This window comes from Coptis chinensis, chromosome 3, assembly GCF_015680905.1.
Source record: "Coptis chinensis isolate HL-2020 chromosome 3, ASM1568090v1, whole genome shotgun sequence".
In the NCBI taxonomy this organism is placed as follows: Eukaryota; Viridiplantae; Streptophyta; class Magnoliopsida; order Ranunculales; family Ranunculaceae; genus Coptis; species Coptis chinensis.
In genome coordinates, this window is record NC_141458.1 from 40,042,335 (window position 1) to 40,054,584 (window position 12,250).

The 12,250-nt window shown below is 36.3% G+C and overlaps 1 protein-coding gene across 1 annotated transcript; it reads right to left on the bottom strand.

Annotated features, from left to right (window-relative positions):
• Nucleotides 1–8,801: 8,801 nt before the first annotated feature.
• LOC147509587 (uncharacterized) lies at nt 8,802–10,030 on the bottom strand. The gene is made up of 4 exons (XM_086597857.1): nt 9,959–10,030; nt 9,354–9,678; nt 9,121–9,254; nt 8,802–8,897 (listed from the first exon to the last, which is right to left on the bottom strand). Exons 1-4 carry the CDS (start codon nt 10,028–10,030, stop codon nt 8,802–8,804), a joined length of 627 nt encoding a protein of 208 aa, XP_086453983.1.
• Between the last annotated feature and the right edge of the window lie 2,220 nt (nt 10,031–12,250).

The following is a 12,250-nucleotide window of genomic DNA, read 5'->3' on the forward strand; positions in this document are numbered from 1 at the left end:
TTTGAATATCCATTTCCTTCCTTCTTAAACCATCTCCTAATCCCCGCAACACCTAATAAAGACCTCTAGCTCAATTAGGAATAGGTTAGTGTGATAGTAAGTGGCAGATGTGTTTGACCGACTCCGGCTTCCTTGTTTGTCATTGAGATTATAAGGTAAAGTATGCCCACTGCACACTGGAGTAGCAAAACTTGAGTGGAAAAATCAGAGTGATTTTTGTCTTGACTTTATGTGAGAACCTATTTAAGGGCGTTATTCCAAAGATTGAGAAACGGACTGTTATTGCATTTCATAGCATTACTCATTGTATATATGTTTATTAAGTAGATGATTGATTATTATGCATATATTAGCTTAGGTTTCGACATGATTATTACAGTATTCATTGCTAGTGAGATGTATAGATAATTGAGACATAAATAAGGAAACAATAGTTTTATTTCTTAGTCGTTGTAGTATAGATGAAGTTTGTGAGTACCTTCAACTGGAAAACTCTCACGAGGTTATAACTTCGTCCACTAGGGAATTCCTAGTGGTTTAAGGCCTTGTTGCATATGGTCAATGCAATCGCACTCAGCGAAACAAGAGTAGATAGAACTCCATTTTTAGTCACTTATTCTAATTTCTCATCTTTGCTTGAGGACAAGCAAAATGCTGTTTGGGGGTGGTTTGATAAGAGCCCAAAACTGTAGTTTTAACCCCTTAACCATCATACTTTTAGACCAATTATGTGAGTAATAATTAAGAGTTAATATCGATTTCGTGTTTTATGCATTTCAGGCTTCAAAGTCCATTATGTGCAGAAATGTGCCACTTTAGCGAGATAAAGGAGCAAAGGTCGGTTGCTAAGGAGTTTTGTGAATAAAGGCCAAGATTTAAGGAGACAAAGCCTTTGTAAAGCCCGGTCAAAAGCTGAAAAGTCAACACGGGCAGAAACAGTGCACAAGTCAGCAGAACTTCCGAAGGCCGTATCTTTGGACTCAGACCTCGGAATTAGGAGTATCTTATGTCAAAATGACCAGCTCGAAAAGAGCTTTCCAATGGTCCAAAACTTGACCCAATCAGAGGAGCAAAAGTGGATGAAATATCTGTCGAAGCCAACTGCAGCTGAATAGCCCATTTTGGACTAAAGAAATTGGGTTTTGGGCCCGATTTTCCGGCCCAAAACATGGCTCCAAGCCCATGCACGATTTTTGGATCTGAAAGTATAAAAACAAGAGCTTGACTCTTTATTAATTGTAGATAGTTAGGTTAGAAAATAAATTAGGTTAGGATACGAAAAGTAGCCATTAAACCTTAGTTCTAGATCAAGTTTTAGATGAATTAATTAGTTTATTTCTTGAGTATTGAATCATTATTTTTATTGTTCATTAGATTAATAAGTAGTTGTTATTCATTCAATCATATCTTGTTCTTATTGTTCTATTAGATTTATAAAGTTAATTACTTATTCCATAATGACATGTTCTTATTATTGTTCTTGTGTTGGGAATGGTAGTATAGAAATTTCACATCAAATCATTACTCTCACCATTTTTCCTTTTGGGTTTGATTAGTTGAATTCAATTTAAGTCTAGACAGTTAAGAGTGGAACGAATCCTTACTCATTATATTGCATGATTATGTTTTGAGAGTAAGAAGAATTGATTTAAACGTAAGAACGGTAGGATTACGTATTAGTGTTGTTAACATTAATATTTAGGATTCTACTATTTTTACGGTTATCAGGGATAATCTGAGCATCTGCAAAGATAAGCTCTTGTCGTAGTCCTCACCTTCTCATCTCATCAGCATACCGTTTTGCCTTCTTGGATCTGCCTACCATCACCCTCATACTTTTTCGAGCCCAATTCCCTTCTCCATTCTATGCCATAACTTCCTTCTCTTATATGTAAACTTGTTTCATTTTAGATCCAACCGGTATTATAACTTGCAAATCCTTACCACTTTTTACTTCCCCATAAATGAAGCCCCCTCTGCTCACCCTCCTCTTTTGACCTTTCAAAACCATAGTTTTAACTCATCTTCCATGTGTAGGTTTTCTAGTGAATCAGTAAATGTGTTCTTGACCCGATGAGAGAGGAAAGGATATTGTTGCTGGATTAGACATTTCAAGAGGCTAGTAGGTTGTTTGGGAATTAGCAAGATTTGGTTGGGAGGGCGAGACTTCTTTTCGAGCATTTTTGAGTTCTAACACCACTTCGGTAGTCTTGTGTCTAGAAGCCTCCCTCTGGCTCAGCTCCAGATTCGCTGCCCTATTAGCCCCATGTGTAGATCTTATTCCCTCAGTTGATTCCAATCTGTCTGAGCTAGGTTGACCTTGGAACCCCAAGGTCGTGGGCTCATTCCTTAGGCCTTACTCCATTGTTTGAATCTTTCCACCTCAACTGTCCCACATGTTTTCTTTGGGCTTGGGCCTAGCAGACCTGGCCTGACCAATTCTATTATTAACCACCCTATTTTCATCTTGCCTAAAAGTGACCATTGTTTTTTTGTCCGTTGAAATATCCGTAGGGCTTGAGCCTTGGCCCCCATCTGTGATACTGATTTCTACCCCTCTACCTTTGTCTTATCTTGCCCTCGTGACTGGTGATGTGGCCTTTTCCCATTTATCCTGTTTGGCTTTACTATTAGGATTCCGACCACCGTACTCTTGTACTTCTCCACCGCTAGCCGGCATCTCATCCAAACGAAGCTTTTCTAGTGTTCTCGAGATAGTGATGGTTTGTTTACCTGCATAAGCTATTTCGTTGTAGAACTGATTGGCCCTTAACTGACTGGTGAAGAATGGTTTGATGCCCTTTGGTGAACACCACATTTGGGCAAGTCATATATGTATTGTGCTCATATTCTACAAGTAAATTGATCATGTCCAATCACTCCCCAAAAAAAGCAGAACACCTCCAGTTTCTCATACTTTAACCTGGCCGTGATTGTTTCTCCAGTCTCAAGTCTTACCTTTTGGTCTTTAGGTAACCGTTCTTTTATATCCATTTCCACCCGCAGTCTTGCAACTGGTTTGCTGATCTCCGGTGGACATGATAGATCAGCCTCCATGACTGTGCCCAAATCAGCCCCTATCTTCCGCACATTTGCTTTGTTTATCCTGGCTCTTGGTAGATCCCAAATTTGTATCCAGAATTTGACAAAGTCAAAATGATATTCCTCCATCTTGTTAGCCCTTATTCATTCTTTTACAATGAAGATGTATCCATACATGATCCAAGGACCATTATCTAGAACATGTTTTCGCTCCATACCTTCATCAAAAACAATCTTTACATGTTCTCTATCAATGAGTACCAGGTTAATTTTACCTTTTGTTTGCCAAGTTCTATGTAGATCTCCACCTAAACCTTCCAAATTGATGTTATGTCCTCCATACATTTTCCCCATTATAGTCAAGGCATCGTTCACCGGTTCCTCAATATTAAGACAATCTATCTCAACAACTAATTCCTTCCTAGCAAAGAAGAGTTTGTGCATGTCCTGTTGAAGTTTTTCTATCTTATTGTGGTCTCTACTAGTCCCTGAGGATGATTCTTCTAAAGTTATCTCCTTAGCATGCATGATCACAAATGCCCAAGAACACAGACGAAAGCGAGAACCTTACCAAGATCCAACGAGAGAAAGAGCGAGAATAAGGAAAACTAGAATAGAGAGAGTAAAAAGAAACTGAGATGCTATGTAAAGAACACAAAGCTAAGAAAGATCCAGCTAGCCACGTGCTATAACTATATTGAAAAAGACTAAGACAACACAGAACGAATTTGAATTTTGAACTTCAAAAATTGGGGGGAAGAAGAGATATTCTGCTATAGCCCGCAATAGAAGCAACCATTATAGAAAACTCCATCATGTGAATTCTTCATATATATATATATATATGGCTACCTTGACATTTTATTTTGACACCTTATTTTGACATCCACAACTTACACAATGAACTAAGGGCTGATTTTTGGTAGAGAAGATCTTCCTACCATGGATAGAATCTCCACAAAATATCAAGACATTTGAACATGTCTAACCTTGTCAAAAGTTGTGTTTAAGTTCGATATTTATCTAACGGTCCACAATTTTAACACTATTTTTAATAAAGCTAAACATATCTAATTGAGAAGAATTTTTGTGGAGATTCTATCCATGGTAGGAAGATCTTCTCTGCAAAAAATCAGCCATTAGTTCATTGTGTAAGTTGTGGATGTCAAAATAAGGGATAGAGCCACTCCCGAGCCACTTCATTTATTTACAAATTGAATTAAGACCCAATTTTTTGTGGATATGATATTCTCACAATAGATATCATTCCCACAAAATTTCATCATATTTGGATATGTCTAAACTTGCGAAAACAAGTGTTCAATTTTGAACGTTTATTTAACGATCCAAAATTTTCCGATTTCATAATAATATTTTATTAGGTTAGACATATTTGAATAAGCTGAAATTTGGTGGGCATGTTATTCATGGTGGGGAGATCATATCTACAAAATATCAACCCTTAATTCAACTGGTAGGATGAGATATGGCTTTGTACGTTTTGGGAGTGGCTCTATCCCACCCCTATATATATATATATATGGGCAGGCTACCTTGACATCTTATTTTGATACATTATCTTGACATCCAAAACCTAAAAGTGAACTTGCAAATTAAACTAAGGGCTGATTTTTGGAAGAGAAAATCTTCCTACCATGGATAGAATCTCCACCAAAACTCGACTCAATTGGATATGTCTAGCTTTATTAAAAAATAGTGCTAAAATTGTGGACTGTTAGATAAATATCGAACTTAAATACAACTTTTGACAAGGTTAGACATGTTCAAATGTCTTGATATTTTGTGGAGATGATCTTAATTGTATGGACAACATATTCCCATAAAATCAGCCCTTAATTCACTGTGTAAGTTGTGGATATATATGGGTCAGACTATCTTGACATCTTAGTTTGACACCTTATCTTGACATCCAAAACATATATATATATATATATATATATATATATATCAATTTTATAAAATTTATTAACGGTGGACAATAACTAACAAAGAAGATGATAATTGGGACAAAGTTGGTGTTGAAACTTGAAGCTAGTTTTGACTTAGATGAAGAGTTTAATGCTTCTACTACTTTCATTACTTCCATCTATTATTGTTTTTTTTTTAATAAACATGTCAAGTTCATACAAAATGACAAATGTAGCTAGACTGTTTGGTTACAAGCTTCATACAAAATGACAAATGTATTTCTATATTGCAATGTTGTTCTTCCACCTCTTGGTAGTGCCACTATTCACTGGAATTTTAAGTAACTTATAGACAAGATCATATAATAGGTCGGTGGTTCTAGGTGCTTGCTGCTTTTCTACTGAAGTGAGAGTTGTTTTGAAGTTTATGTTACTGCTATTATACATTTGGAACGGGTTTTTTGTGATTGATTTTGTGAGTACTATTGTTATTCTACAAAAAACAAACATTTTTTTTTTTACTATTCAAAAAGCATAAAATTTAAAAATCATAAAAATTACCAAAAACTATAGAAAAAAAATTAAAATTAATTTTACCTTAGAAAGAGAACCACCATTTAGCAAACTAGTTTTTGAAAGTACTATTGGAATCTGAGGAGGTTTTTTTTTATCTTTGATCTATAAATGTAACCCCAAAATTCCAACTATATTAGCCATTGTAATCCAAATTTATACCTCAATTTAAATATTTTTTTTTCACCCCATCACATAGTTTTCTTTTTGTTGAAAAAACTAAAAACTTTAGCCAAGTCTAGGTCTAAATGATTACTTAATGACCAATCTTTATGCAATAATTTAAGTATGTTATTTTTTATCGACACATCGAAATCTTTTTACTAAATATTGTTTTATTGAAAATTGAATACATATGACCTACAATAGGCCTATAACCATGTATATCCATATATTTTTAATTAAAAACAACATTTACACCCCCAATATATATCTATATATTTTTTCTTGATCGCATAACTTTTTTTACTGAATGTTCATGTATTGAAATCTAAAAAACTTATGACTGTGTGCTTGGTCTAAATGATAATTATATTCATCAATCCATTTTTATGCCCTAATTTAAACTTGTTTTTTTTTCAACACATCAATTTTTTTTGTGGTAAACTATTACTATACTAAAAATTAAATGCTCATGGCCTACAATAGGCCATAAACCCGCCTTGCCCTAATTGAAACAATCAACATTTATGCTCCTATCTGAATGATTTTTTTACCCTTGGTACATCGACGTGTTTTTCTATAGAGATTTTTTTTTCCAAGTGGAAATTTTATTGATAATGATAAAGAGTTTTACAAATAATTATATATATATATCCCCAAGCTACACCAAGGTCTAGGTTTGATTGATTACTTAACAACAAAAAATAATGCCCCAATTTAGTTTAACTTTTGCCCCAGAACCCTAGAAAGGTCTCCGACATCAAAATCTTTTTTTAACTAAATATTATTTAATTGAAAATGCTACATTCAAAGATGTTGGAGAGTGAAAATACTACTCAAATATTATTTGTATATTTGGAGGAAGGATTTATACGATAAAAACTTGAATATATGGTCTCTTTAAATTGGAGATTAGAGAGATGAAAAAAAATGTATAGTATTCATGGGTTAAAAATAGATTGTTAATTGCCAAAACTTGATATGCTTATTTAAAAAAAGAGTAGCATCTCTTGATGCCGTTTATATACGACTTATGGTTGGCTAAGTGATTTTGTGATAGCCTTGTGGCTAAGATTGTAATATGTTTTTGTTGCTAAGTCAATCGAAAGGGTTTTTCTGATCTATATAATGGCCCTGGTGGCTCGATGAGATAGCCTTTGTAGCTAAAAATATAATTTCCTTGGGTTGATGTAGTGGTTTAGGGTTTTAGGCCGACTAGTTTCTTTTTTATTTTTTTTTGACGTGAAACATTTTTGACAAAAGTTTATAACTATTTAGTAGCACCAATTTTCATTATTTATTTATTTATTTTTAGCCGAAAAAAAAAAAAAAACATTCATTATTTTTTCCTAAATGTACTCTCATTTAACTTGCCCGTCTCAATCCGTTTGATTTCCGTAACCTATTCGGAATATTTTGAAGAGATAATGATGGATAACTTCTCCGTTTTCCACGTACGCTATTTGTAACAGGTGTTTGACTTTTCATACGACTTTTTGAACGCTATTAGGAATAGTATTTGACTTTCCAAACGGCTGTTTGACTTTATAAGACTCGAAACTGGTTTTTTCTCCTACTGTCTTCAACTTGAAATCGTTTGCGGGCAATGAAAGAAGAGTGGCAAGAAATATTTCAATCCGTATTCATCGACTTAATCTCAACACTTGTCTCCTTCAAAGTAGGAAACCTCAAACTCGTTGGTTTAGAAGAGGAAAAAGAAGATGATGATTATTGGGACGAAGTTGATGCTGACACTAGTAGTGATGGAATTAGGTGAAGAATACGTTTATTACTCATCATCAAGCTTCTCCTCTAAAAATGTCGAATCGCCCGCAAAGTGGTATTGGCCATTTTATTGTTCAAGCTCAAAATTTAACTGTTATAACATTACTTCAATGTTGGACATCAATAACTTGCTCAGACGTCTAGATAATGGCACTTCTGTGAACCTTAAGGGTTCGTCTTATCCTAATCATTCTCTCTATTGACATTGCGTGGAATCTCTTTTGCGATATCAGAAATCCTAATGCAACTCTTCTATTTCACGTTTTGACTTCTTATGTATACTGGTAAACTATAACCATAAGGTAATAGAGTCGATTCGTCAAGAACATGCTGGTACAAGCCATGTTCATGTACCAACATGTTCTTGATAGTTTTAGCGCTGTATTACGCATGATAGTCCTTCTATTAAGATCTTGGCTCGTTCTGTTTCATATGTTAATTAGTTATGGAAGTGAATAAGTGATGAAATAAAATCCAATGAGATTTGAGCGTTCTAAGCACGCATGGTCGTATGAATTACTGGATGAGCAATTTTCAAATAGTCAGGTTTTTCTTTGTTTTTGGATCATCATATATTTTCTTATAAAACTTTTAGTCTACAACTTCACTGTAAGGCCATAAACATAATTCCTTCTCAGTTTCTTTAACACATATATAGAACCAATGTAAGATTATTGTAGCGTGATTTTGCACCACTAATTGTGCATCGAAGTTTACAATCAGCTAGTTACTCAGAAGGCAAGGGAAATCGAAAACTAATAAAAAAAAAGTACAAAACTGATGAAAACAAATGTGCAATGTACTAAACTGTGCTTCTTGGTTGGGTTTTAATGTTTTGGTCAATTGGTGCCTTGGATGCTCCAATTTAGCAGTTCAAGCCCGAAAATTTGGTCTTACGTATTCATAGTATGTCCAACGGCTAAAGCATCTTTTCTAGGAGAGACAAGTGCCTTCTTGATCAGAGGGGAAAGAAAAACTTTGAAAGTGGAAACATACAAGTGTTAAGAGCACAAGCAAAGAACAATATTCCACATTCCTCAACTCTTTCATACAATACATTCATATACCAGGCAGTCACGAACACATCAAATCGAAAGATACAAAGTACCAAAAGATCAGTCCAAGACCATAATACATCAAGCTAGGTTTAGCTAATGTCGGACTATGAAAACTCTGAATACAATTTGATTCCTATCAACAAGCTCAAAAATGCAGTCATCACCTGCTTTTAACTGATTATCTAAAACAAATGCTTTCCATCCCTTGACAAGTTTGCGATGTGTTGCACTGGTAAATGTTCGAACTACATACTTAACATGCCATGTACCACCATTTGAAGTTCGAAGTGACATCTCTGTCTGTAGGAGCATCTTTCAGATATTTCTTAGCAAAGAGAGCAGGTAGATACTGCAAATATAGTGTGTTATGTTATTAGATTATATGTACTGACGAGAATCAAAATATAGAGAGCATCAGGTCAGGATTCACTACAAAGACATAGTTTTTTACGTCTCTATGAAATGAACTCCTGTTTTATATTTGTACGTTAACGTGCCTTCACAATTAATTTACTGTCACAAAACATATATAATGAACTTGTATTAGATAAATATTCATGTGAAGTGCTCACCAGCTCAAAAGACCAACCCACAAAACTACGACGCATAGTAATTTTGCAGAAGGGGTATTCTGAAGTGAATTCCGTTGTTGCTGAATACGTTCTTTCTTTTCCCTGGGCTACCAAAGGCTTGCTGACTTCAGAAGCTGTATAAAGACTTCAAAGCAATACATATAACACTTCTCGTTTATGAGGAGAATAGACTTCAAACAAGAAATGGTCAAGATTGATCGAACCAGACTTACTGGTTTGTTTCATTCTAGCTTCTTGCTTGGTACAACGTGAACCATCTCCATAGAGGTCCTGAGCCAGAGGTATCTCCTTCTCACAAGCATCTTTACCATATATCTTAACACTGAATTCTGAATTACCATTGTATCTGAAAACTAAGAAATCACCGACTTCTAAAGCATGTTGTTTTACAAAGGTCTGCCATTCATTGCAGAGGAACACACCATCATCAACTTTTTTGACGGATACCGTCCATGATCTCCTAGTACACCTTCTAAGGATGAAGTTTCTTGGCACATTATCATCGAAGTACTTGACAATAAAAGCTTTTGGTAAAAGCTACAAAGTAAGGATTCTGAGTTAATTAATCCTAGAAACAGAGGCATACTGATACTATAGATATTACACAGTAATAGTGTAAAGGAACACACCAGATTCTTACTAATCAGATAAACGGTATGTTTCATAATATTTAAAATTCCAAGAAGAAAATCTTAGGGACTGAAAAGGGGATAGTGTTCACAACTTATTTTTAAGAAATTCGTGAAAATGCCAACATAGCAAAAAAAGGAACGAAATGAAATCCACAGTATGGAAACATGGAAATAAAGGAACTTACACACATGTAAGGAATATTTCCATGACCGCAATGTTGTGAAGAACAAGCGAAGATTTCGTCCCGTAAATACATTCTAACAATCAATTTTTTGCGATTCACATACAAAGCCTGCATGCAATTATATTGGTTTGTTGTGAATTATTATGCCGACTCAGATTTTTCATAGATATCACAACCTTTCCATCATTTTGCACCATATATACTGTATATACCAGTGTACTTGTACCCTACGAACGACCATCATTAGGTACTACTATAAGAGCCGCCCAATAATGAGGTGTGCTTGCTTGCCCACTATCATGGCAGTCCCGCTTGCCTACTAGTGAGGCGGGCTTGCTTGTCCGCTACTGTGGCAGTCCCGCTTGCCTACTAGTGTGGCATTCGGGCATGCCCTCTATTGGAGCAATGACACTGCCCACTAATATGGCACCCAAGTTATATATAGCAGGTCCGGAGATATGTCAAGGGATTTTTTCCATATGAAGCTTTTGGAAAGATTTCATACAAAAATGGAAATATCTTATCAAATAAGGAAAGGGTATTTTTAGCAATAAGATTCCTATAAATACCCAACAACCATTTCAAACAAAGAACTACGTGCATTTTTGAGACTTGATTCCAGAAAACAATTTGGATACGTAGGCAGCCATTAGTGGTATAGTCTCTTTCACTCTCTATCAACCTCTCTAACAAGATCATTGGTGTGTTTGTGTGAGTTTCCAAACATAATTGGCGCCGTCCGTAGTCCTTATTGACGGGCCCTCTTCCACGTTCCTTCTTCCAAGCACCATTAATGGCAAAAACTACAAGGTCTCAGGCGAACAAGAATGCAAGAACACAACAACAACAACACCAACAACAAGACAAAAATCCAGAAGTACTAATCAATCAGGAGGTGATAGAACAACCTGCTGCAACAAATCTGCAAGATTAGCCTTTTCAACTCCAAGTGCCACGACAACCCAGATCTAGACGTATGCCATCTCAGGCTCCAGTAACTCACCTTCAAGATTTAGATGTTACAAATGCAAACGAAGTAGATCCGGAAAATATGGAGATAGGAGATGAAAACGTGCCGTTAAAAGTACTGCGTCAGAGGTTCAGAAGAGAGAAGAAGCATAGCAACTACTTGCAGAAGCAACTGGACAAAGGGAAGCAAGTACAAAGGGATGACGCCGATGCTGTATCTTCCACACCGGCAAGAGCTCCCAGATCCGGTGAAAACTGGAGTGTATCCAACCGACTACAATTTAATTACGGTACATCCCGTCCATTGGAGCCTGTCCCTGAGCATCATCACTCAAGGTCAAGCAGACATTCATCCTATTCAAGAAGACGATCCAGATCTCAAAATACCAACAACACTAGGCGTAGAAGTGGTCATAACATGACAAGATCATTGAATGTTGATCATAGCAAGATCGGAAAGGTGGACAACATCCACCATAAAGGCCTTAATCTTTGGACGCCAAGATCGGGACCTTAAAGACGAATTGCAACATGACCTTAGACATGGCTTGAATGCAGCAAACCGATACAGATAGGTTAACGACAGTCAGCCCAGAATATGGCGACACCAAAGAAATGGCTCCCCAATTCGACAGCCTAGCCCGTTTTATCGGCATAGGTCTCGCGAACCTAAGAAACCGACCAAATATAGAAAGCAAACAACTGGGGAAGGCAACACCGTGAGATGCAACGTAGTGAAGTTACTCCTCAAGTCGTAAATCTAGAAGCCACAGGTGCACCATTCACGGAACAACAAATCAAAGACATCATCAAGAAAACAATGACCAATGTGGGTGTCACTGAAGCACGATGGAAAGACCTTGCAGTGAATGAAGATGTCGTCGTGAGATTTTCCCTAAAGATACAAAATGCAGAGCATCAGAAAGGATTCAAACAACCAGACCTTCCTACTTTCAACGAAGCAAGAGGAGACCCGAACGATCATGTTATGGAGTTTAAAAGCAGGCTAATTCTATGGCGCAAAGATAACCCCCTCCTGCGCAAACTTTTTCCATCTACGTTAAAAGGAGAAGCTCTACGTTGGCTTTCTAGCTTGCCAGCTCAATCTATCGCATCATTTAAGGAATTAGAAAACCAGTTCATAGATTGGTTTAAGCATAATTGGACACGTCCTAAGGATGTCAACATCTTGCTCAACACCAAGTAGCAAAAGGATGAAGCATTGACAAAGTTCGTAATTCGTTTCCGCCAAGTGCAAGCAGAGGTCACCGATGTCCCGACGTAATGATCATTCATGCATTCAAGGAAGGAGTCCATTTCGAT

What these genes read in the sequence shown, in the direction of transcription:
- LOC147509587 (XM_086597857.1), bottom strand. Translation starts at nt 10,030, where the DNA reads ATGTATTTACGGGACGAAATCTTCGCTTGTTCTTCACAACATTGCGGT. An exon ending in GAAATATTCCTTACATGTGT is followed by an intron (nt 9,679 to 9,958) that starts GTAAGTTCCTTT and finishes CTTACTTTGTAG; the next exon opens with CTTTTACCAAAAGCTTTTAT. An exon ending in AGCTAGAATGAAACAAACCA is followed by an intron (nt 9,255 to 9,353) that starts GTAAGTCTGGTT and finishes GTCTTTATACAG; the next exon opens with CTTCTGAAGTCAGCAAGCCT.